Here is a 26133-nt window from a genome sequence, read left to right on the forward strand (position 1 = left end):
TACCAAATCCATGCTGAGAAGAATAAATTAACGGAGATATGGCAAAAGTTATAGGGTCCACGATGATAGCTTCAAAAAGTTGAGATATAACTGATAGTTAAGCAAAAGGGTCATTCTAGTACATGACTACACTTCCAGACTGTAGATATTATATACAAAAGTGTATTCTGTAAGTTTCTTGAAATTCCATCATAGTCTGGAAAATATATATGACAGAGAGTCAAACTGAAAAATTTCATCGAAAAATTGAGTTTAAAAACAAGGAAAAAACTTTAACTTCGGTTGCACCGAAGGTAATATACCCTTCACAGGTGCATTTCTTTTAGTAACTATGTGTCCAGTTTGCATGGAAGCTATATGCTATAGTAATCCGAAAAAATATATGAGAGAGATATGTACATTAAAGGTTATTTTCTCGAGACCGAAAGAGTAAAATTAAGAGTTAAATAAGGTTAGGTTAAACTGATATGCCAATAAGCCACGCAAATACCAGTTTAGGTCAGATGAAGTTTAGTTTAGAGTTAAATAAATTCATATAATTTATTTAAAACAGTATCCTGTGAGACCCAATCGCACTCTTAGTCTGCTAGTCTATGTCTACAAGCATTTTCCTCGAATTCTTTTTTGGTGGTTACTGTACAACGTTCAAGTTTAATACTAAATGCAGCTGCAAAACGAAGCGAATGCAAAATTAGGATTAACCACGGCCAGCTCTGTGGCAGAATATTTATGATTAGATTTAGAATTAGCTAGATATATAAGAATACTTATTATCATTAGAAATAATATGTTACTGCGTATAAAGTTGCGTTTGGCGTGCAGAGAATGTGTTCTTTTGTCAATTAATTTATAAAGCGAAATTGCCAGCGGCACCAGACGCATTTGGGACTGAGACAGGATCACGAGAGGTCTCTTACAAAAACGAATCACAATTTTTAAAGTCAAAACTGCGCTTAAACATGTTCGAAAAGCGGCGCTGTTCACGAGAAATCATTGAAAATTTAAGTAGTCCCGTTATAGGCGTGCGACATATGCTGTGCCTGCTAATATTCTGCGGTCTGTGCTTGGTTTATGGCATGCGTGTAAATCTCTCAATGGCCATAGTAGCGATGATGGACAATACAGCTGCGAATCCGAACTTTCCAGTAAGTCTTAGTAATATTAAATTCAATTCATTTTCGAACAAATTTAAGCAAACTGTGTGAACCTTTCGCACAGGAATACGCGTGGTCGGAGCAAACAAAGTCACATATACTAAGCAGCTTCTTCTTCGGCTACATATTTGCGCAAGTGCCTGCCGGCAGCTGGGCACGTCGCTACGGTGGCCGCCTACTGCTGTTCATAAGTGTAAGCCTTAGCAGTGCATTGGCGCTGCTCACGCCGCTTAGCGTCAGCGTGGGCGATTGGCCACTGCTCTGTGCGTTGCGTTTCTGTCAAGGCTTAGTGCAGGGCGTCACCTATCCAACTATAGCCACAATTATGGCCGAATGGGCGCCCATTGAGGAGCGCAGCGCTATGCTCACCTATTGCTGTTCGGGTCTGGAATTGGGTATAGTAATGATGCTGGCCAGCAGCGGCATGCTTTGCTCTTCGGATTGGGGTTGGCCAAGCACATTCTATATACCTGGTGCGCTCGGTTTAATATGGTCCGGCATTTGGTTTATATACGGTGCGAGTACACCGGGCAATTGTAAATATATTACGTTAGCCGAGCGCACACTAATCGCCACATCTTTGAAGCGTAACATGGCACAGAATGAGAGTAGTAAAGTGACACATCCGATACCGTGGTTGAAAATCTGCACTTCAAAACCATTTCTGGTGCTCATACTGAGTCAATGTGCATACAGTTGGTGTTTCTGGACTCTGCTGACGCAAATACCATCGTACATTAAAAGCATACTCAACAAAGACATACAAAGTAATGCATTCTATTCGGCACTGCCCTACCTCACAATGCTTGGGCTTTCGCTGGCGCTCTGTCCACTCGCCAGCTATTTGGAGAAATCGAAACGTTTGAATGCGACCGTGAGTCGCAAAATATTCAATACCATCGGTCAGTGGACGCCTGCGGTCACCCTAGTCTATCTAGGCTTTCTACACACCGATCAAGCTGATCTCGCCATTATACTGCTCACACTCACCGTTACTGTTAGCACTGTTACGCACTTTGGTTTTCAAGCTAATCATCTCGACTTGTCGCCACACTTCGCCGGTACTTTAATGGGCATCGCGAATTCGGCGTCGAATATGATGAGCGTTATTGCGCCGCTCGTGGTGGGCTACATCGTCACAGATACGGTATGCGCTTCAAAACAAATTAAAAAAATAAAACAATTGGTTCGTTTTCAATTTTATCTTTATTCACAGAAAAATTTACATCAATGGCGCATAATTTTCTCTTTGGCGGGCGGTATTAGCTTTTTCGGTAATCTAATGTTTCTGTTTTTCGGCACTGCTAAAGTACAGTTGTGGAATGAAGTTCCGCCAATGGTCGTAGAAACGAAGCAGCAGGACGGGCAGCATTTCACGGAGGTGAAAAATGTAGAGAAGGAGGATGGCAATGTTGGTGGTTCGAGAGAGACTTTAAATTTAGTATGATTAAGTTTAATTTTATTTTAAATTCAGGAATATCTTATAGGTCATAATAAATAATTTTTGTAAACAAAAAAATCATACTAGGAACCGAAAGTTAAAAAAAAAACACTAAGGAAAAAATAAGGTATGGCCATTTGTTGTCGGGAAAACGAAGTGAAGGGCATGGCTTGTTCCAAGATAGACGAAATTATCAAAAAAGCAGTTTTGAAATCGACGAAGAGCTGGTGCGTGTCAATTCTCTTTTCACAGGGCTTTTCCAAGATTTGGGGCATGGTAAATAGCAAGTCAGTTGTTGATTTTCCAGGACTAAAGCCATACTGATAAGATCCAATCAGTTTGTTGTCTTTTACATAATACGCTCGATAGGACCTTATATACGATATTGAGGGGGCTTATCCCATAGGGGAGTTGTTCTTCAAACGGGTAATTGCTACTCGAACTTCTTCATGGTTAGGCAATGGCACGTCCGCTCCATCGTCATCTCCTGGTGTTGCCCTTTCACTGCCATTCAGCAGTTTGGAGAAGTGTTCCCTTCATAACTTCAGTTTGCTCTGGGCAGCAGTCTCTAGATCACCTCTGGTGGTTCTACAAGAGTATGCTACGGTCTTGAACCCTTCTGTTATTCGCCGCTTTTTTTCGTAATATTTTCGAGTATAAGCCCTGTCGTACTCACGCATTTTAGGCTCTCTCTGTATTATCTGCAAATGCGCCTCGCTTCCTTCTTCAACTCACTCTCAACCATCCCGCATGTCTTGTGGTCGATTGCAACGTTGGGAGGAAGGCAGTTTGCTTTCTCTCCACTGTGACACGGTACTGCTCAACGTACTAGCTGTTCATTGACTTTTTCCGTAAGAAGCTTGAAATGCTGGCCAACATTTCCTTTATACCGAGTTGCTAATGAGTGCTCTCAGGGAGCAGGTGTACAAGTCGAGTAAAAAATGGTTCGGCTGTCTGTTGAGATTCCAGCTTCTCGACGTCGAACCTTCCTTGTGTTTGTCGACGATCGTTGTTTTGCTGCACAGAGGCGGGTGCGTATCTTTGTTACCACAAACACTGAAGATAAGTATGTATGTCTTCTGTCTATCAGAGCATCGATCTGATTGGTGGCTTTTCGATCCGGGGACAGCAGGTAGCTTGGTGAATATTACTATGCTGGAATCTAGTACTACAGATAACTATATTTCGAGTCCCGGCGAAGTCGATCATACTCAATCCGTTTGTGGATGTTTCATCATTGAGGCTGAATTTACAAACGTTTTGCCAAAGATGCCTTATCTGACATAGTGACGGGGCAACTCTCATAGGTGCGCTCCAAGCGCTCACGGAAGACACCTTTGATTAAATCGTCCTTCTCTTTCATCAGGGCGTGGGCGCAAATCAGCAATATGTTGAGGAACTTCGCTTTCAATCGGATTGTGCTTAGAATTCATCCATCCTTCACCGGGATGAATGCCAGAAATCGGCGACAGAGTCTCTCTTCCTCCACGAGTCCCACACCGAATTTGCGCTTCTTTATGTGGTTACTCCCCAGGAAGTCGTGAACTGCTTGAACCATATGTAAAAGAATCGTTTCTGGCCAATGCCAAGTGAAAGGCAATCAGAGTACTTTCCTCACTTGCGTGAGCTTCTACACATGGCTCCATCCTCCTACTTTGTGTTTCAGGGAGATATGTATATTTAATATGGACAATCGCAAGATCACAAAAATCTGATATACGGCATTACCGAAGAACAGTACAGAAATCTCATTAACTTAAATATTTTCATGACTTTTGAATTCTCATTTATAACCAAAAATACTCACCACAAAAGTTCATTGTCATGCTCGTTTGATAAATAATGTGTTTAGTATTAATAAAAACTTTAAAATTTCCACTCGAAATTGCGTCAAGAACATGCAATTATAATCTATTTTATTTTAAAAAAATCATACACTGTAAAAAATATTAAATTAAATTTTAAAAAATGAAGGGCGCAAGTACTGATGGTTTAGTCACAGGTTGAGGCAGAACATTGGCGATATTACTCACTTAGAGCGGCTAAAACAACCTATAGAAGAACAATCCTCAAAGAAATCGGAAAAATCCGATAGTGCGTTGCCACGTAGGAGACAAAATTGGAAAGCATGTCTTAATAATAATAATAATAATAATATTAGAAATAATGAGTATAATAGAAATCATACATATGTGACCTGGTCTACGAAAATACGAAAAGGGAGCTAGCGTGCGAAAACTAGTTTTCCGGGAAAAGCTGTTAAAAATAATCATTAATTGTTCTCCTTTTTTTGACACCTAAGCCCCTTTTCCGTAGACCAGGTCACATATGTTAATTTTCAGAAAAAACAACTTTTGTCGGCCGAAATTTTGCCAAAAATCTAATTTTGAATAGTCCTGCGATGCTTTAATTATTTTTTAATTCTCATAATCGTGCTCGCTGAAACTTTTCTTCGTTCAAAATTTCACATTTACATTTTATGGAAAGCGCTGATTTTCGTAAGATCTTACTAAATAGATGGTTTTCAGAAGAAACTCGAACAATTCCGAGAAAACTAATATTTAGAATGACTCACAGACGCCACGGTAAAGAAAAAGAGGTCAATTGGTAAAAAAACTTTTGGTAAGGAGAATTTATGCCTCACAGATTTATAACTATATATATAAGATACAAACATACATACATATGTACATAGAAGTGGAATACTTTCCTAGTTGTTCAAAAAATGGGTTGGTCCCGCTTATGGCAAAAATGGTGAAATAATTTGACTTTTTATCTGCTAGTCATCTAAATCCCAAATGGTCTGTGGGGACACTATGTTATCAGTATACAAGTATTCCTCAGGGCAGGAGTTTGCTACTTTATTTAGTATAAAAAAAACTATTTGAAATCTACTTGGAAGTTGCTACGTGGGTGGTTAAAAAATCTTATAGTTGTATACGGCAGTCAAATTCAACATTAGCTTACAACCCGATTCAGATCTTTGGGACTTGATCGTATAAGAAGATTAGTTGAACAAAAAGTTCGCCCGAGGCATAATTAAGCCTATATCCAGCAGAATGTCATCTATTCCAGGCAAAATAAAGTATTATTCACTAGTTAAATAATAAAATAACTCTACTGCTTTTACCTTTGTTTATACCAGCGGATTTTTTACCGTGTTCCCATTTAGCGTTGGGAATAAGTAAATAAATAAATACAGTAGCTATTGTACCTATATTTCGTAGCTTTCTACGCAGATTTATGGCCGCGGCGCAGCATAAGTAAATACTGTATTTTAATGACAACGTTTGAATGCTTTCCAAATATAGCGGCTGCTTTTATTTTAACTCCTCTCAAACCAAACCGTACATACAGCGAACAAAGTTGATGATAACAGGATTGTGGGTGTTTGTATGAAGGTGTATTTGAAATGCAATTGTTGTTATTATTGTTGCAACATTTATATACATTTCAGCATTAATGCTCATTATCACCAAATTATTTATTTATATCAACATATACATTCGCATATGTATACCATGACACAGACATATCTTATCACTTCACTGGATGGATTCGTTGGATGCATTAATCATATTTTCCTTTAAAATAGAGTCGCTTGATGCGTACAGAAGAGTTTGTGCGCGCAACCATCGCCGGTGAAAGTCGCTAAATGCTTATTACGCAGCAAATTCAAAGACAAGAGCAGTGATATGGTGACAACACGACGATTTTCACTTGAGCCGAATGGTAAGTTCAAGGGTAAGACGATAGGATTTAGGCACTTGCAGTGTCTGCTCATATCCTTGGGCTTCAGTTTGCTCTTCGCCATGCGTGTAAATCTCTCTGTGGCCATTGTGGCTATGATGGACAATAAGGGCTCGAATCCAGACTTTACGGTGTGTATTTGTTTCACAATTAAGCTAAACTATTTTACCATTACGTAAGCGGTAAACGCTTGAGGTTGGTTAACTAATGTGCGCTTTTTCTTCTCTTTGCAGGAATACCATTGGTCACAGCAGACGAAATCACATATACTGAGCAGCTTCTTCTGCGGTTACATTTTAGTGCAAATACCGGCCGGTGGTTGGGCGCGTCGCTTCGGTGGACGCTTACTACTGCTGCTCAGTGTCACGCTTAGCAGCATTTTCGCACTAATCACACCGCTTAGTGTCAGTTTGGGCGGTTGGCAACTGTTATGTATGCTGCGCTTCTGTCAGGGTCTGTGTCAAGGCGTTACGCTGCCGACCATAGCAACGCTGATGTCCAAATGGGCACCGATTGAGGAGCGTAGTGCCTTACAAACTTATTGCTATTCGGGCGCTCAGTTGGGTATAGTGGTGATGTTGGCCACCAGCGGTGTGCTTTGCTCCTCATCGTGGGGTTGGCCGAGCACTTTCTACCTACCCGGTTTGTTGGGTTTAGTTTGGTCGGGCCTGTGGCTAGTGTTCGGTGCAAGCACACCACGCCATTGCAAGCACATTTCGGCGGGTGAGCGTGCCATGATCGAGGAGTCGTTGGGTCACGACACCAAGAGCGCTGAATTCGCTAAAACACATGCTGTGCCGTGGAAGCAAATATTTACGTCGAAACCATTTTTGGTGTTGATCTTCAATCATTGTACAAATAATTGGTGTTTCTGGACGTTGCTCACACAAATACCGTCGTACATTAACAGCGTACTCGGCAAGGACATCAAGAGTAATGCTTTGCTCTCGTCGCTGCCTTACATAACTATGTTGGCATTATCTATGATCTGCTGCCCGCTAGCGAGTTGGCTGGAGAAATCGAAATTGCTGAATGCAACCGTGAGTCGGAAGATCTTTAATACCATCGGTCAGTGGATACCGGTCGTCACGCTTGTGTCGCTCGGCTATCTGCAGCCAGAGCAAGGCGATTTGGCAATCATTTTGTTAACCGTAACTGTTGCCATCAATACAATTGGCCACTTCGGCTACGCGGTGAACCATCTGGACTTGGCGCCCAACTTCGCCGGCACGCTTATGGGCATAGTCAACTGTTCGGCTAATGTGATGAGTATCATAGCGCCGTTGGTGGTGGGTTACATCGTCACCGATACGGTATGTAGCAGTATTTGTATTATATAATCCAAAATCATTACTGAGACCTTTTTACTCTTCTGAAAATCAGACAAACGTCTATCAGTGGCGCATAATTTTCACAGTGGCTGGCGGCATGAGCTTTTCGGGCAATCTGATGTTCTTGATTTTTGGTACCGCCAAACAGCAGCCATGGAATAACCCACCACAAATCGTGCAGGAAGCAGAACCTCTCAAGAGTTTAGGCGTCGATGCAAAGCAGTTGGAAAGAGAGCAAGAGAAGGTTTGAGCGACGTGTTTGATAACGGTTCAGTATTGTAATTAGTTTATAATTAATCTTAATTTTTTTAGTATTACATAATGTTAAGTCTAGCTTAAGGACTAGGCATACAAATATAAAGCTTTCGAATATATTTCTGCAAAGTTGTAATTAAATCGATAAATATGCCTACAACAAATCACTAGAAGAGAGTTTTAATATTTGGTAATAGCTCTCCAATTGGGAATGACACTGCTCTTGCTTTCGAAATCTGTGAGTATTATCACTTCACTAAGCAGAGTTTACCAAGAGTTCCAAACAAAAAAATAAAAATACTGGGTAGTGGAAAATGTCTTTTCGTAGTTGTGATAAAAAGTGTGTAACTATTGCTTCGCAAGCGGCGCCCAATATCTGATCTATATTTCTCTCCTAGAAAAAAGCTTCCTATAAACCGAGAGCTATTTTGAGATACTGCACGAAAAAATAGAAAAAGCTTCGACAAAGATTTGCCAGAGTTGTAAATGCCGTTTACAGCCACATATAGAAACGATAAGATAACCTTGTAGAAACCTAAATGTGAGAAATAATGCAACCTTGATAGGTGTCGGCGCTTAAAAATTTTATTTTTAGTATATATAACCAATCATATAACTTGTGAGATACTAAAAAGACCGCAATTTATTTTTGGAAAATCTCAAACTATTCCACACAGAGTCATAAAAGTATGAGATTATGTTTTAAAACAAATAAACAGAGACACAAGATTACGAGTAATTTAAGAAACAGTTTATTTTGACATTAAATATGCTAAATCTCAACTTTCTTTTGTCGCGTGAGTACTGAAGACGTAAGAAAGCTCTCCATCAACTTCAGAGCTTAGATATATGCCATAAAGCTAATGGCTTTAAAGCGGCGTATATCTATATTTAGATTAGCCTAGACATTTCTATCTCACCATTTTAATCACTTAATATCCATTTGTTATCACTAAAGCAGCAAATAATTTCCAGAGTGAAAGAAGAGCCTCTGAAACGAAAAGAAAAACAAAATAAATTTATATAAAACCTGTGCACACTGAAGAACCAAATCATTTGTGAGTGCAGTCGTCGAAACACAGTTTACATGCCAGTGGTCAACAAGTAACACACTTGCAGTCATGGTGCTGGATCAACGCTATTCTATTGAGCCTAGCAGCCAATTTAAGGGCAAAATCTTTGGTTATCGCCATCTACAATGTCTGCTGATTTTTATGGGATTCCTTTTGGTTTTCGCGACGCGCGTCAATTTATCAATTGCGATCGTGGCGATGATGGATAATAAGGCGGCAAATCCGGATTTTCCCGTGAGTGAAATTTCGTGCTTATACCGCGTACAAAAAGTTAACTTTTCTACCCGAATGCTTGCAGGAATACGCGTGGTCCGAGCAAACCAAATCGCATATACTCAGCAGCTTCTTCTGCGGTTTCATTTTGCTACAGATACCCGGTGGTGCTTGGGCGCGTCAGCTCGGTGGACACATTTTGATGCTGGTTAGCATTGGTGTCAGCAGTGTTTTAGCGCTGCTAACGCCGCTAAGTGTGAGCATCGGCGGATGGCCTCTACTGTGTGCACTGCGTTTCACGCAGGGTCTGTTACAGGGTGTTATATTACCATCTGTTGCAACGATTTTGGCCAAATGGGCGCCCGTCGAAGAACGCAGCGCCATGCAAACATTTATCTACTCAGGCTCTCAGTTGGGCATTGTGTTGATGTTGGCTACAAGTGGCAATCTTTGCTTATCGCGTTGGGGTTGGCCGAGCACTTTCTATTTGCCTGGCGCTTTGGGCTTAATTTGGTCTCTACTTTGGTACATATTTGGTGCGAGTACGCCACGTGATTGTAAGCATATCTCAGTGGAAGAACGCAATATGATTGAAAACTCGTTGGGACATGATAAAAAGGCAGGGAAGAAAATAGATGAGAAACACCCAGTGCCATGGAAACGTATTTTTACATCCAAACCATTCCTAGTAACACTCGTAAATAGCTGTGCTAACGACTGGTGCTTTTGGACTTTGCTCACACAAATACCATCGTATATAAAAAGTGTACTCGGAAAAGACATCAACAGTAATGCATTGATCTCAGCGCTACCTTATATGTCCATGTTTACTTTGTCTATGATACTCTGTCCCGTTGGCACTTGGTTGGAGAAGTCTAAACGTCTGAACCCAACTGTAAGTCGTAAGATATTCAATACTATCGGTCTGTGGGGTCCCGCAATAGCGCTAATATGTTTGGGTTATTTGCGTCAAGATCAAGGCGATCTGGCAATTGGGTTGCTAACGGCAACCATCACCTTCAGTACCCATGTGAATTTTGGCCATGCGGTGAATCATCTGGACTTGGCGCCGAATCTAGCTGGCACTCTTCTCGGCATTGCTAATTGTGGTTCCAATATGACGGGTATCATAGCACCACTCGTTGTCGGTTATGTTGTCACTGAAGCGGTTAGTTGAAGTAAATTAAAGGCTTGTGTTACATTTTCACTAATCTATTTTCTTTTTTTATTTATTTCTAATAGACAAATATCCATCAATGGCGCATAATATTCTTTCTATCCGCTGGCATTACTTTTGTCGGTAATCTCTTTTTTCTCATTTTCGCCACAGCTAAGGTGCAGCACTGGAATGAGCCACCACGCGAAGTTACTCCGATCGAGCAACTAGAGCAACTGGTCGATGGTTTGGGCGAGCCTCTGAACGCAGCAGAAGAACCCGATGATGGAGATGGAGATGTTAAAAAAATCGATGTGGAACAGAGCACCGTTTAGATTGGCTTTGTGGAAAGATTTTTGTAAAAAATAAATTAAAAGTTCGAAAACCTGATAAAAAACAATATCTAAAAGGTTGAGCGTTGAAATCAAAGCCTTTTAAGCAAGACAATTATTTGGTAGACCTCTAATTGTGCATCAGATATACGAGATGATGGTTGATGACCTTGTACACATATAAACTTTTAAGACATTTGCTGTTGATAAAACTTCAGATGCACTGATACTCTTACTGTTACATTTATGGAGAGATAAATAAAGCATATGACGCTTGAGAATTAATTGAACAACACTACTGACTTCATTTTTTATATTCTAAATATAAGCAAATAAAAATAGGGAAGAGCTAGATTCGGGTGAATAAAAAGTTGAATAGCATAAAAAAATTAAATTACCAAACTTTTTTTTTTTAACAAAAAATGCAATAATATATTTAGTCCTTCTAAAACCGTATATAAAGGGTGATCCACTTCGAGGTCCCCTACTTTTCTAAGGAAAAATCACAGAAACTTCAAATTTAATGCAGAATTTTTATTATGATTTAAAAGATCTTTCTTAGGCATTTATTTTTTGAAGAATACCTTTTTCAAGAGTTGGCCGTGGCTACGTCTTAGATGCTCCACCAATTTTCGATGACGAGTTCGAGCATTTCCACTGGTAACTGCCGAATGATACGCGTGATGTTTTGCTCCAGGGCTTTAATTAAAGCGGGATTGGCCACATAGACCTTAGATTTTACATATCCCCACAGGAAAAAGTCTTACGGCGTGACATCGTACGATCTTGGTGGCCAATCGACCGGGTTAAAACGTGAAATTATCATTACTCTCAATAAATCCATTAATTAATGCGATGTGAGAGAAAAGGCGTCGTCTTGTTGGAACTAATGTCGCCGAGATACCGAGCTTCAATTTCAGGCATCGTCGGTTAACATGGCACGATAACTGTAGCCATTAACGGTTATGTTCTCACTGTCATCTTTTTGAAGAAATATGGACCGATGATTCTACCGGCCCATAAACCACAACAAACCTTTGTTTTTTCTGAATGAAATGAATATCTTCAGGTTGCCAAATGTGGCAATTTCGCTTGTTTACATACCCATTAAGCCAGAAATAGGACTCATCATCGCATCGTCTTCACAAAGTTTTTCCATATGTTAGTCCGTGTTGTTGCGAACGGCGCCGAATCGACTCTTCACGGCCTTCATGTACACTCTCAGCTAAGGCTACTTCACTGCTCGCTGGACGTGGTCTATTCGGTCAAATATTATCCAATAATGATTGCTGGGTCTCAAGATGGGTGATGGTGTTGCGAATAGTACGCTCAGTAGATCGATTACGTTGAACATAATTGATGTGAGTCTGTAAGACCCAAGGCATTTAACGCAGGGTTAATGGTATTTATTATACATATATCTATTGTAATAATATGTTTACATCTCAGCGAGTCTTATCGCGCCGTTTTAATCACTTAATATCCATTAGTTATCTCTAAATGCACTACTTGTTGACTGATTTACTTTGGCCTTTGCAAAGGGTGTTTTTTTAGAGGTACAAAAATTTTATAAAAAAAATAAGAAATAAAAATAAACTAAACAGCTTTTCTGCAGGCTCATACTATATCAGTCGGAGATGTTCAACAGAAAAGATCATTCACTAGACGTATACCCAAAAATGTGGTCTAGCAGAGTTGAATCCGATGACAAGATGACCACTTTACACAACTACCATGACATTAAATTTGACCCAGGCTGATTCTCAGAAACTGCGCGTGCAAGCCGAATCGAAAAATAAACAAGTTTCCTAGATTGGTACAACACTTGCCTATGGTCGTTTGAAGTTTGAGCTGCATATGTCACTTAGTGTATTTGACAGCTATTTGTTTACGACACGAACGTTTTCTCTCTCCATTTTCAACATGGAAAAAATATGACAACGAGTTTGCAAGAGATTTTGTGTTTTCGGGTGTTTTTGGATGGCACAAAGCTTTCAGCGAAGACCGTTAAGTCATCGAAAACTTGGTTTGTTCAGTCACCTCTAATAATGGCGATATGTATATAAGAACCAATGCTTGTTAAACATGGTGTCGTCATCACAGAGATAGCAGAAGGCCACAACATCTCGTATGGATCGATTCAATAAATTTATTTTAATGTTTTGAGTATGTAGCGTGCCAATGCTAGCCTCGTACGACGTGAATCATTCGCAAAAACTACACCGAGTAGATGTCGCAAATAGATGCTTGACAATGTAGCAGAAGACTCAAATACCTGAGTTTATGAATATGTATATTGAGTAGTCGAAAATTTTTTATCGTTGAAAAAGTCGATGAAATTATGAAAAATATTGACCAGGATCGTCCCATAAGCAGCCATGACATCGCTAAGAAACTTAGCATCCATCATTAAACGGTTTTGAACCATTTAAAAAGTATGGCTACAAAAAAATAGCTCGATGTTTGGGTACCGGATGAATTGTCTGTGAAAAATTTAATGGACTGAATGAACATCTGCGATTCTTTGCTGAAATGAAATAAAATCGAACTATTTCTAAAGCGAATGGTAACAGGAGACGAAAAGTGGATTAAATACGACAATAATGTGCGAAAAAGATCATGATCCAAGCATGATGAAGCTCAGCTAATGGTCGCAAAGCCAAGATAGTCATCTCGGAAGGTTATGTTGAGTGTTTGGTAAGATTGAAAAGGAATCATCCACTATGAACTGTTCCATCATGGTCGAACCATTGATTCTATATTTAACTGCCAACAACTGATGAGATTGAAGCAAGCAATTGAAAAAAAGGCCGGAACTGATCAACAGAAAGCGCTTCGTCTTCCATCAGGCCAACGCTGAACCACACACCTCTTTGATGACTCGGCAAAAACTTGTAGAGCTTGGCTGGGAAATTTTGGTGCATCCACCATATAGCCCTGACCTTGCACCATCAGACTACCGCTTTTTTGGTCAATGCAGAACTCCCTTAGTAAGTAAGTAAAGTTGGCTTCAAGAGAAGCCTGTAAAAGTTTCTTGCCGCAGTTTTTCGCCGAGAACCAGAAGAGAACTTGTGAATATTTCGTGGTCAAATGTGATCAGATGATATATATTTTATGATATGATTTGGTAACCAAAAATTGGTCTCAATAAAGTAACGGTTTCATACCTATGCCTTGTGTCTTTGCTTCTATTTTGTCTTTTCTACTTTCAGTTTTAAAGAAGAAGAGTCCAATTATGGTGCGCCAAACAAATTACATTGGATAATATATCCTTATAGATATCAGGTCGCTCGTAAAATCTCTTTAGTGTTATTTACATTTCAAATAATGAATTGTTGCACGTTTGATTATCCATTTTACAGGTTATCATTCTTCTAGAAAATGTGTTTGCTCCAAAAACATCACTTTATACTTTTATGGGGGTATGTAAACCTAGGCAACTAGGAAACATAGTGCAAAAAAAAAAAACGTAAACAGTATTCTTTTTGAGATTCTGTGTACATTGCAGCATGAAATCATCTGTAAGTGCAGTCTTAAAAAATCACTTGCATCTCTTACTTGTCAGTTGCCATTAACTGGCGAGCCTAGAGCAATGGTTACGGAACGACGCTATTCTATTGAGCCTAGCGGCAAATTTAAGGGCAAAACTATTGGATATCGCCATCTGCAATGTCTGCTAATATTTACAGGCTTCTGTCTGATTTTCGCTACGCGAGTTAATATTTCCATTGCGATCGTGGCGATGATGGATAATAAGGCGGCAAATCCCGATTTTCCGGTGAGTGAAATAAGTTTGCTTGATAGAATAGACAAAATGTGCTATCTTCTTGGAATACTTGCAGGAATACGCGTGGTCCGAGCAAACCAAATCGCATATACTCAGCAGCTTCTTCTGCGGTTACATTTTGCTACAGATACCCGCGGGTGCGTGGGCCCGTCGTCTCGGTGGTCGTTTGTTATTGTTGATCAGCATCAGTATTTCTAGTCTTTTAGCGCTGCTAACACCATTCGCCGTCAGCATTGGAAATTGGCCACTATTGTGTGCCCTACGTTTTTTCCAAGGTCTGCTACAGGGTGTCTTATTTCCAACGGTTGCAACCATTATGTCCAAATGGGCGCCCGTCGAAGAACGCAGCGCCATGCAAACGTTTGTCTACTCCGGTGCTCAGTTGGGCATTGTGGTGATGTTGGCTACAAGTGGCAATCTTTGCTCATCGCGTTGGGGTTGGCCGAGCACCTTCTATTTGCCTGGCGCATTGGGCTTAATTTGGTCTCTACTTTGGTATACATTTGGAGCGAGTACGCCTCGTAATTGTAAGCATATTTCGATGGAAGAGCGCGATATGATTGAAACTTCGTTGGGACATGACAAGCAGATAACGGCGGAAAATAAAGTGAAGCAGATTGTACCATGGAAACATATTTTTACATCGAAGCATTTTTTGGTAGTTCTCTTGAATCATTGTGCCAACGATTGGTGCTTTTGGACATTGCTCACACAAATACCATCGTATATAAAAAGTGTGCTCGGAAAGGATATTAAGAGTAATGCATTAATCTCTGCGCTGCCATATCTTTCTATGTTTACTTTATCCATGATACTTTGTCCACTGGCTAGTTGGTTGGAGAAGTCGAAACGCTTGAAGGCAACTGTAAGTCGTAAGGTCTTCAACACGATCGGTCTATGGATATCTGCCGCGATGCTCGTTTCTTTGGGCTTCTTGCGTAAAGATCAAGGCGATTTAGCGATTGCCTTGCTAACTGCAACCGTTGCCATTAGCACCACTTCGCATTTTGGTTATTCAGTGAATCATCTGGACTTGGCGCCGAATCTGGCTGGCACTCTACTGGGTATTGCTAATTGTGGCGCCAACATGATGGGTGTTATAGCGCCGCTCCTTGTTGGTTATGTTGTTACCGATACGGTTAGTATTTAAAAAGACTAGACAACTCTATTATATCCACATGTGTTGTTGCTCTTCTTGTAATTTTCCAAACAGACAAATATCCACCAATGGCGCACAATATTCTTCATCGCCGGCGGCTTTGCTTTTATTGGCAATTTCTTCTTTCTCATTTTCGGCACTACTAAGGTGCAGTGGTGGAATGAGCGACCACGCATTATTTCGGAGGCTGAACAGTTGGCGCAGCTTGTCGTTAGTTTAGATAAGACTCTCACTACTAACAACAAAATTAAAGAACCTGCTGGAGATATTGAAAAATCGGATGTGGAACACAGTACCGTATAATTTTCAATGCGGAGTAGCCAAAGTGTTATTGACAGTATGTTTTTAATTGAAATTGTTCGTTTTTGTAATGAAGTCCACAAAGCCACTTATATAAACAATTTTTTTTCTCTAAATATTTTTTTCAGACAGCGCTGCTAAGATTATATATATAATTTGTTACAAAGATAATATTTTTTATAATTTCTATTCAATTTAAATATAAAAACATAATATTTATAACTTTTGTGTTTGAAATCAAGAAAATAAACGCTAAATTTTAAAAGAGAAACTTGGTGTGTTCAGTAAAAAGAGCCTTGAGAGACTAGAGTCCGTTACCGTTACCTTATCATAACAAATCAAGCGCATAACCTTACTTCATCGTACAATAACCTACCTCAACTTAACTTAATCAAAGTAAGCTCCTGTGTCTTTATTCGCTTGGAGTTCTATTTCGCTCTTTAATTAAGAGACTTATTTTTTCTCTAAAATATTTATCTAAACAATTGTAAGAATTACATAAGGTGCTCTTGAACCCATGTTCTCCAAGCTCAAGTGCATTGCTAAAGAAAAGTGTGTCAGAGATCATTCTTTGCCATTTCGATAGTTCATATCTTTGTGTAATATAGAAGAAGTTCAAGGGCCAGATTTCAAAAGCGATTAAGTCTCTAGGTGGTATTTAATCAACGGTTTGTCAAGCTTATATGTACATGAAAAATTAAAAAAATATCTCCTTCAATCATACATATACGAGTATATAAAAAGGGTGATTCATTTCGAGGTTCCATACTTTTTTAAAGAAAGACACAGAAACTTCGAATTTAATGTGAAATCTTTATTATCATTCGAAGGAAAATATTTGGCATTTATTATACCCTAAACAGGGTATATTAAGTTTGCCACGAAGTTTGTAACAACCAGAAGGAAGCGTCGGAGACCCTACAAGGTATATACTTGTATATAAATGATCAGTATGTTGAGCTGAGTCGATTTAGCCATGTCCGACTGTCTGTCTGTCCGTCTGTCTGTATATATACTAACTAGTCCCTCAGTTTTTAAGATATCATTTTGAAATTTTGCTAACGTCATTTGCTCTTCAAGAAGCTGCTCATTTGTCGGAATTGCCGATATCGGACCACTATAACGTATAGCTGCCATACAAACTGAACGATCGGAATCAAGTTCTTGTATGGAAAACGTTTGCATTTGACAAGATATATTCACGAAATTTGGTATAGATTATTTTCTATGGCAACAATGTAATCTCCGAAGAAATTGTTCTCGAAATTTGACATGGATTACTGCTTAAGGTAATAACATAATCTCCGAAAAAATTGATCAGATCGGATTACTATAGCTTATAGCTTCTATACAAGCTGAACACATAGCTACTAAAAAAAATGCAGCTGTGAAGGGTATATTAGCTTCGGTGCAGTCGAAGTTAACGTATTTTCTTGTTTTTGACAAAAAATCTCTTTCAAATGTTGGCCACGGCTACGTCTCAGATGGTACATCCGTTTCGTCCAATTTTGGATGATTCGTTCGAGCATTTCGACTGGTAACTGACGAATAATGCACGTGGTACCTGAATCGAACCGGGATTACCCGTATAGACTAAAGTTTAGCGCTGTGATATCACATGATCTTGGTGGGCAATCGACCGGACCAAAACGTGAAGTTATCTGCTCACTGAAGTGTTCCCTCAATAAATACATTGATTGATACGATGTGTGGGAAATGACGCCGTCTTGTTGAAACCTAATGCCGCCGGGATCATGAACTTCAATTTCAGGCAACAAATAGTCGATTATCATGGCGCGTTAACGACCGCTATTGACGCTTACATTCACTCCGACATTTTTTTGAAAAAAATATGGACCGATGATTCCATTGGCTCACAAACAACACCAAACATTTTTTTGAATGAAATTTCAGCTTTTGAATCTCTTCTCGTTGCTTATCGTCCCAAATGCGACAATTTCGCTTGTTTACACACTAGGGTGTCCGTTATTTACCAAATTGGTTATTTTTGACGAAACGCCCCCTAAACTTTTAGTTTTCCATCTAAAAAAAAATATCACACCATAAAAAGCCCTTAATTTTCATAATAAACCTTGCCCCGAACACGATACATTTCCCATTGAAATTACATGGGATTTTGTCATTTTTCCGAATATTTTTTTTTTCTCTGGAACTTTCTCGTTTGTAGGAATAAAAAAGTTATATTCTTGTACAGAATTGAATGCTCTACAAAAAAAGTCTGAACAATATTTCGATATACTCACTTTTTTTTGAAAACTGTAAAGCCATGTAACCCCTTAACCGAGTTTTATGAAATTTCGAAAATCATTTTTTCACTCTGTTCTAGATAAGAATCAGAGTAGAGCCGGATTTATGACCAACAAAAAATTATATTTTTTAGAATAAACAATTGAATTTTACAAAAAAAATTCAATTTGCCGTGAAAGTTCGAAAATTTCAGAAATTACCCGGAAGTTAACTTTAACCTTGAATAACTTTTAAAGGAGTGAGTATATCTAATAATTGTTCAGACTTTTTTTGTAGAGCATTCAATTCTGTACAAGAATATGACTTTTTTTATTCCTACAAACGAGAAAGCTCCAGCGAAAACAAAATATTCGTAAAAAGTGGTAAAATCCCATGTAATTTCAATGGGAAATGTATCGTGTTTGGGGCAAGGTTTATTATGAAAATTAAGGGCTTTTTATGGTCTGATATTTTTTTTTAGATGGCAAACTAAAAGTTTAGGGGGCGTCTCGTCAAAAATAATCAATTTGGTAAATAACGGACACCCTATTACACACCCATTGAGACAGAAATGGGCCTCATCGCTGAACAAACTTTGCCTTCACACCGTCGGATCTTCTTGGAACTTTTCAAGAGCCCACAGAGCAAATAGATGCCGCTCGGGAAAGTTGAAGTTCTTGTATATGATGTATGCTCTCAATTTAAGATCTCGACGTAAAATGCGCCAAGTCCATATGTTAATCCGACTTGCTGCGAACGGCGTCCTCCCACGATGAAATTCTAACTTCTAAAGAAAAGTAATATGACAGCTTGACACGATTTCTGCGTGGTCTGTCAAAATAAGGGTACTACTTGGATCACCCCTTATATATATATATATACATATATATATGCTATATTACTCATTTCATGTCACGGGACTACCGGTTATTACCGGTTTATTACGTAAGCATCTGCTGGTAATCTAAGAAGAGATTTGAAATAGTTATCACAAAGCCAACACACTGCGCTGTACAAAACTGTCAACTATGTTTACTCCTAGTGTGAATCGGCTGACAGATACCGTGCAAATAACTGTGTTAATGGTTGTTGACACTTCGTGCAAATAAACTTAAACCTTTTTTAACGTGAGTGGTTTTTTTATTTAATGCAGAGAGATAAATAAAATATATGTCTACATAATAATTTTATTCATTTGACTATATGTTTGTTTTATCTTTATTTGGTGGCGTCACGGAATTTCTTGCTATGTACTACTCTCTTTAAATTTTTGCTATTTCCATATGAAGTATAAAGAAACTAATTAAGGTAAAAGTCTAGTTAGGTAGACAGTAAACCGTCGAGAAAGGGATCTCATAGGGACTGTTAAATACAGTCCTCTGCGAAGTCATTAATTAACTAAGTAAAAATTAATTAGTGTAATTAGATCTCATAAGTCGACAATGAGTCAATACAAATCTGCTCAAGGGTCTTATTTCTATTCTCTCCAGCTCGGCAGGATGTCTGAAAGTTTGAACATCCAGGTATTTAAACTTCGATTTCGCAAAGGCTTACAATGATGAAGGTCGTCTTGTTCCAAACAGCTCCTACAACTAGCATTCTCAATCTTCGGACATCGGAAAGACAATGATCATTAAGTACCGCTATAACTAGGCCTTATAGAGAGCAAAGAGTTTACTATACTTCTTGCAATCTACTTTTGGACTAAAATTTAGGAATAAGAGCGGGCGAAAATCGCAGTTCAAAAAGTAATGTGGGTCTATAACTTCTACTTTATTGTTGTAGCCACTGCTTACGGCGGTTATAACCAAGTTTAGAACGGAGCGTTCTTCCTTTCCGCTGTTTGGCCGCATTCCATGTGTAGCCAGGTCCTTCTCCACTTGGTCTTTCCAACGTTGTGGAGATCTGCCTCCTCCTCTATTTACCCCGATGGACACTGGGTCGAATAATCTCAGACCGTAGTCGCTGCATCGCACCATCGACCGCAGTACTTGCATTACCATAAATCTTGCGCAGAATTTTCTCTCAAAAACTCGTAATACCGATTCATCATATGTTGTCATCGTCCATGCGTCCGCATATAGATAGAAGGACGGGGATGATGAGACATTACTTGTAGAGTTTGGTTTTTGTTCGTCGAAAACAATTTCTCAAGAGTTATTCTGGTTGGATTTCGCGGCCGATATTTTTCGAAGTTATGGCCGTCAACAGTGACGTGGGAGCCAAGTCGTAAATGCGTTTTTTCACAATTTCAACCCTTAGTAAAGAATAATACAAAACCGTCATATTCAAAATTATTCTGAAACTTAAATGTGTTCCTATCTTTCTGGCCAGTTTTGAATTCCATTCCAAAAGAACTGCGCCAGCTTAGTGACTAAGAATGAATTAATCCAATTTTTGATACACGGTTCTGGTGTGAACCGTATTCCCGTGAGGACGCTTTGCATAAACCGACTCAAATGGTAGTCACCACCTAATGTATCCGTCTGTTTAACAATTTATTATTTCTATGGCGTTCTTTGTCTTGCAAGTCAAATTTACCACTTTTAAACCAACCATCCGCTTTTTGCTGGAACATGTCTACCGTAGTCTTTCATTAAAATAAGATGACTTTCGGCTGAGGGTTTCTTTATATAAAAGCAAATAATAGCAAAAAGCAAATAGCAAAATTACTTTTTCGGGCACAAAGTTTACAACTTGGTTCCGAGTAGATGCTTTAGAAGTGAAGTGAAAATTTGCCGCACAAAGATAACACTGTAAAGGTTGTTGTCATTTTGGTGGTAATGAATATGAAACAGATGTCCGGATTATAATTTTATCTACTATGAAAACTTTTGGATTTTGCCATAAAAGTTTCAAAACAATCACTCATCTTTTCGCCTTGACAATGAAAAAAGAGAAAGATATTGGCAGCAGATTAAATCGGTTCCACAACGGTCATTTCCACGATAGACCGAGATTTTTAACCTTTCAAAGATCGTCAGTATGGCTTTACTGTAGGAAGATCTTGAATGTTTGTTGGAGAAAGGGTAGCGAATTTGACATCGTTTTCACGACAGCCGGATTTTCGAAGGAGCTGGAGTTTAATCTTCCTGAAGAAAGATATTGGTAGCAGATGAAGTATGCAGCCAATTTGGCAAAGTTCCCATAACATTCAGGTATCTGAATGAAGCACTGCCAATTCACCAATATTACCAAAAATTACTTGGAAAATATTTTCAGTACCCACAACAATATCAATCATATTTTTTCTTTTGAATAAACTGCCTAGCATCCGACTTATTTTTCCGATTTATTTTAGCTACGGAAATACCAAGTTCCTAACTTTTATACTTTTATAAAAAATAATTTTATCTACGATTAAACTTTATTTTATCTAATACTTATCACTTTTTATCAAATAGGTAAATATTATGTACCGAATTGCCTGTTTAAAGAGTACAGTAGCATCGGTTCTCTGACGTTCGCCTATATACTGATCGCCAGTTTATAGTAATATCTCCATATTTATCTCTACCTGCACTTCTATCTACCTATCCATGCAATCGTATTTGTCTAATTAAAACTTTTTTTGCTTGCGGACTTATCTAAGGATTTAATGCGATTAACACACTTGCTATGTCTCCCCGATTCGGTGGTTTGTCTATATAATGGACATAACTGATTTGGTTGTTATCATTTGATGTTAGAAGTTCAAATTGAACGCTAACACTAAGCGGTAGCACATAAGCTTAAGGAGTGTAGTGCAGTTAGGAAGTGCCATTCAACGTGCGAGTCACATTCGGTAGTGAACACGCGAGTGCAAGGATTCATACATACAGTGTATCGTTCGGTTTGTGATTGCCTAAGTACTGAAGTGATTACTGATCGGAGCAACAAGGAATATTATGGGTACAAGTAGGCGCTCCTCCAGCTTGGCAAAGTGTATGTTTTTATTATATTAAGTCTGGTGAAAAGAAAATTCATTATTTTTTCAATAGCTGGTTTTAATAATATGTGCCGAGCGTTATATAAGTGCAATGGTGATATGATATATGGTATTAGAAAGATAAAATTGCTTACTAAGAAACCTCTTAAAAATTTTTTGATTGCTTGACTCTGTTGGTTTTGAACACGCGTCAAAGATGGATACCAGCGAAGACGAACACCCAAGGCAGGTAGCTGAAAATGTGAATTGTATTTATGGTCCTGATTCTGTAAGAGCCGATTATACGTAATTTTGATTTCGTCTATTCCGGTCCGGTAATTCTGACGCCAGAAATGACCCACGTTGTGAAAAATTAATTCTCGAAAATTTCGATCAAATAATGGAAATCGTCAAAGGCAATAGCCATGTAAGCACTATCTTGATTTCTCAGTAGCTCAACATGGCTCAAAACCCCGGTAGGCATCATTGAAATAAGGCTGGATATAACAAGTATCTCAATATATGGGTGCCACACGAGTTAAAGCAAAATACCACATGGACATATCCCAATATCCGAATCGCAACAAAATCGATCCATTTCTGAAGCGATTGGTAATAAGTGATGAAAAGTGGATCATTTACGGCGAAGGTCAAGCGAAAACAGTCAAAGACGAATCGCGATTAGCCGGTGTAAATAGTGACTATGCCAGGAGTAGAAGACTGGAAGGATTTGCTAGTTGTTTGGTGTGTTTGACAGTCAATCATCTGGTATGAACTGCCGTCCAAATACCAAACTCTGAATCCAGATCTACGCTATCAGTAATTTGGTTTTGCTGTCTGAAGTATGCAATCCCGCAGAAGTGGTCAGCTTTGGTCAATAAGAGAGGAATCGTGTTCAATCGCGAGACAACGCCAAATCACACAAATCGACAAGGCCTCACTAAAAGCTCTGAGAGTTTGGTTGCGATAATCTTATACAATCACCTCTTGGTTCGAACTTGGCATCCAGTGCTTACTACCTGTTTCTGTCTATGGCGAATAATAAAAATCGACTAAAGAGAAGCTTGCAAAAAGTCTGTGTAAATTTTTTGAGAATATCACTAGGGTTTCTCTAACCCTGGCATTATACTTGTACAATGCCAAAACATTGTTAACTTAAATCTCTAATTTATTGCAACAATAATGAAATGATTTCTTTAGACCTAGTACTAGGTCATTATAAAAATGATAAATACATAATAAATTATAAAATATATGACCATGTGTCCCTTGTGATATATTTGTAGTATTGCCGCCCACATTTGGTAGACGACATTTGCAATGCCTATTGATGTTTGTCGGTTTTGCCGCTGCATTTTCGATGCGCGTTAATCTCTCGGTCGCAATTGTAGCGATGATGGACCGCAAAGCAGCAAATCCAGATTTTCCAGTGAGTAAAGAAAGCGAACCCTGACGTAATGAAACGATTATATTTATTTCACATTTTATAAACCGTATCCTTTCAGGAATATCACTGGTCGGAAGAGACGAAGTCACGCATACTTAGCAGCTTCTTTTGGGGTTATATATGCACTCAAATTCCCGGCGGCATGCTGGCGCGGCGTTTCGGCGGCAAAGTGATGTTGCTGAGTAGTTTATCTATAAGCAGCATAATGGCGCTTTTGACTCCACTCGGCGTCGCTTATGGCGACTGGAAGTTGCTTTGTTTTATGCGTTTCCTACAGGGTTTCGGCCAAGGTGTTACGGTGCCGTCCATGCACACTCTACTCGCCAAATGGGCACCGGTAACGGAACGTGGCTCGTTGGCTACCTATGCTTATTCAGGTGCACAATTCGGCACTGTTATAATGTTAGCTTCAAGCGGTTTGCTCGCCTCTTCGTCTATGGGTTGGCCAAGTTGTTTCTACATACCCGGCGGCTTGGGTCTTACCTGGACGGTTTTGTGGATAATTTGGGGAGCAAGTTCGCCAAGTGAATGCAAAAAGATTAGTGTAGCCGAGCGTGCACTCATTGAGGGCTCACTGCAGCAGAATACTAAATCGCATGATGATGACAAACCCAATTTGCCCATACCCTGGAAGAGTATATTCACATCCGTGCCATTCTTAGTGCTAATGGCGACACATTGTGCTTCAACTTGGTGTTTTTGGACATTGCTCACACAAATACCAACCTATATGAAAAGCGTACTCGGTAAGGATATCAAAAGCAATGCGTTGCTCTCGGCACTGCCGTACTTCACGATGTTGATTTTGGGTTTGGCGTGTGGACCGTTAAGTGATTTCTTGGAGAAGGGCAGCCATTTGAGCGCGACCACAAGTCGGAAGATTTTCAACTCCATTGGTCAATGGGTGCCGGTGCTCACCTTGATTTGGTTGGGTTACATAACACGTGAGCAAGCGGACTTAGCGGTTTTCTTGTTAACCTTCACCGTGAGTATCAGCACGACAATGCATTTGGGCTGGCAGGTGAATCACATCGATTTGGCACCAAACTTCGCCGGCACGCTCGTTAGCCTGACCAACTGTGCGGCGAATGTTTGCAGCATTATTGCACCTCTAATTGTGGGATTTGTCGTCACCGATACGGTAAGTCTCTGTTTTCCAACAAAATTTTATTACTGTTTTTAAAATTTTAATTTTCTTATCCACTTTCAGAGTAACCCCAACCAGTGGCGCATCATTTTTTTCATGGTGGGTGGCATCAACTTTTTCGGTAACCTGATGTTTGTTCTATTCGGCACCGCAAAAGTGCAGCCCTGGAATAGTGAACGCGAAACGAAAGTTACTGATAGTAAAGTCGATGCAGAGAAGGCGCAAGAAATGGAACCTCTTAATGAGGAAACAGCTGATGTTCCAATAACTAAAGCGGAATCGCAAATGGTGGTTTGATTTTTAGTCAATATTTTGCTAAAGTTATTGAACTAGCTAACTTACAGTATTATTAAGATAAACTTTTTATTGTGGTTATAATCCGTAGATTTATTTTTAAGTAGTTTTAGTATATTGTTATAAGTTTAAGTTTCAGTTAACATTATTTAGTTGGTGTTAGGTATTTTGTATGTTATGTAAGAACTATTTGCACCGGGACCTTTGGTCTGTAGTGATCTTCATATTTTAGTTAACTAGAACCCTTGAGATTGAATATGGTAACATATTTTGTTAGGATTGAATAACAGAAATATATGAACTGATTGACCATTTATTGTTGTGTACAAAGATATTAATATATTTGACATAAAATTTTAATTTACATGTATAGTTATTGGAAAAGCGAAATATATACACAGTATAAAAATGATATCTAATTATTATCCTAAGATTTCAGAAATCTGGTAGGCTGGAAAGTGCGTAAAATAAATTTGTCCACCTAACGGTTTGTAAAACATAAAATCACGATAGATATAAAGTTAAATGTTTCAAAAGGATCAGGATGGCGAGGTGACTTCTTATCTTGGATTCATTGTAAAAATGAACGAAATTGGACATTAGCCACGCCCCATATAATTGGGTAAATTGTTTTAGTCACTAAGTGAGTTAGCAGTGAGCACATTTTCCTGATAATAATATGATTTTGAGTTAGAAATTGTTAAACTGGATCAATAAACCCTCAGCCTCCATATATGCAATTTAAAAATTTTCGAACTTCGAGTTGATAAAGTGCCGGTTTATATGTGCGTTAGCTTAATAGACATTTTCGAATTTCCATCTGACTTGCCGTGAGAAAGCTCAGCGCGTCTCTTATCCTTCTCTCCATCCATATATTTCTCATCGCTATATGAGCAAAGCCTCTATCGTAAGCCTCAGCGACGCAGTAATCCAAGTTTTCAAGGATGCAGTTGAAGGAGGAGAGAATTTCAGCGTATACTGTTTTGGATCCCTTCATATACGCAGCATTTCTGAGAATTAGAGCGCCTAAAGTCCGGGAGGCAACGGGGCTGCCGTTGATAGCCACTCTATGAGGACGTTCAAGCTTCTTAGCAAGTTTATTCTTTTCAAGCGCCCTTCATCAAACGAATATACCGAAAG

General features: G+C 39.1%; 5 protein-coding genes across 5 annotated transcripts; all 5 read left to right on the forward strand.

Moving 5' to 3' along the window:
• The first annotated feature begins 959 nt into the window (after nucleotides 1-959).
• LOC120771239 (sialin-like) lies at nucleotides 960-2601 on the forward strand. The gene is made up of 3 exons (XM_040099154.1): nucleotides 960-1145; nucleotides 1219-2301; nucleotides 2371-2601. Exons 1-3 carry the CDS (start codon nucleotides 960-962, stop codon nucleotides 2599-2601), a joined length of 1500 nt encoding a protein of 499 aa, XP_039955088.1.
• A 3689-nt stretch (nucleotides 2602-6290) lies between these two features.
• Nucleotides 6291-7980, forward strand: LOC120771236 (putative inorganic phosphate cotransporter). The gene is made up of 3 exons (XM_040099149.1): nucleotides 6291-6476; nucleotides 6579-7658; nucleotides 7729-7980. The coding sequence occupies exons 1-3, from the start codon at nucleotides 6291-6293 to the stop codon at nucleotides 7924-7926; spliced, it is 1464 nt and encodes a 487-aa protein (XP_039955083.1). The 3' UTR covers nucleotides 7927-7980.
• A 1072-nt stretch (nucleotides 7981-9052) lies between these two features.
• LOC120771232 (putative inorganic phosphate cotransporter) lies at nucleotides 9053-11003 on the forward strand. The gene is made up of 3 exons (XM_040099144.1): nucleotides 9053-9238; nucleotides 9303-10385; nucleotides 10460-11003. The coding sequence occupies exons 1-3, from the start codon at nucleotides 9053-9055 to the stop codon at nucleotides 10706-10708; spliced, it is 1518 nt and encodes a 505-aa protein (XP_039955078.1). The 3' UTR covers nucleotides 10709-11003.
• Nucleotides 11004-14297: 3294 nt separating this feature from the next.
• Nucleotides 14298-15954, forward strand: LOC120773091 (putative inorganic phosphate cotransporter). The gene is made up of 3 exons (XM_040102060.1): nucleotides 14298-14483; nucleotides 14548-15630; nucleotides 15706-15954. The coding sequence occupies exons 1-3, from the start codon at nucleotides 14298-14300 to the stop codon at nucleotides 15952-15954; spliced, it is 1518 nt and encodes a 505-aa protein (XP_039957994.1).
• A 5936-nt stretch (nucleotides 15955-21890) lies between these two features.
• Nucleotides 21891-25353, forward strand: LOC120771233 (putative inorganic phosphate cotransporter). The gene is made up of 4 exons (XM_040099145.1): nucleotides 21891-22122; nucleotides 23392-23534; nucleotides 23611-24693; nucleotides 24763-25353. Exons 1-4 carry the CDS (start codon nucleotides 22086-22088, stop codon nucleotides 24994-24996), a joined length of 1497 nt encoding a protein of 498 aa, XP_039955079.1. The 5' UTR covers nucleotides 21891-22085; the 3' UTR covers nucleotides 24997-25353.
• Nucleotides 25354-26133: the final 780 nt, after the last annotated feature.

Source organism: Bactrocera tryoni, chromosome 3 (assembly GCF_016617805.1).
Source record: "Bactrocera tryoni isolate S06 chromosome 3, CSIRO_BtryS06_freeze2, whole genome shotgun sequence".
NCBI classification, from domain to species: Eukaryota; Metazoa; Arthropoda; class Insecta; order Diptera; family Tephritidae; genus Bactrocera; species Bactrocera tryoni.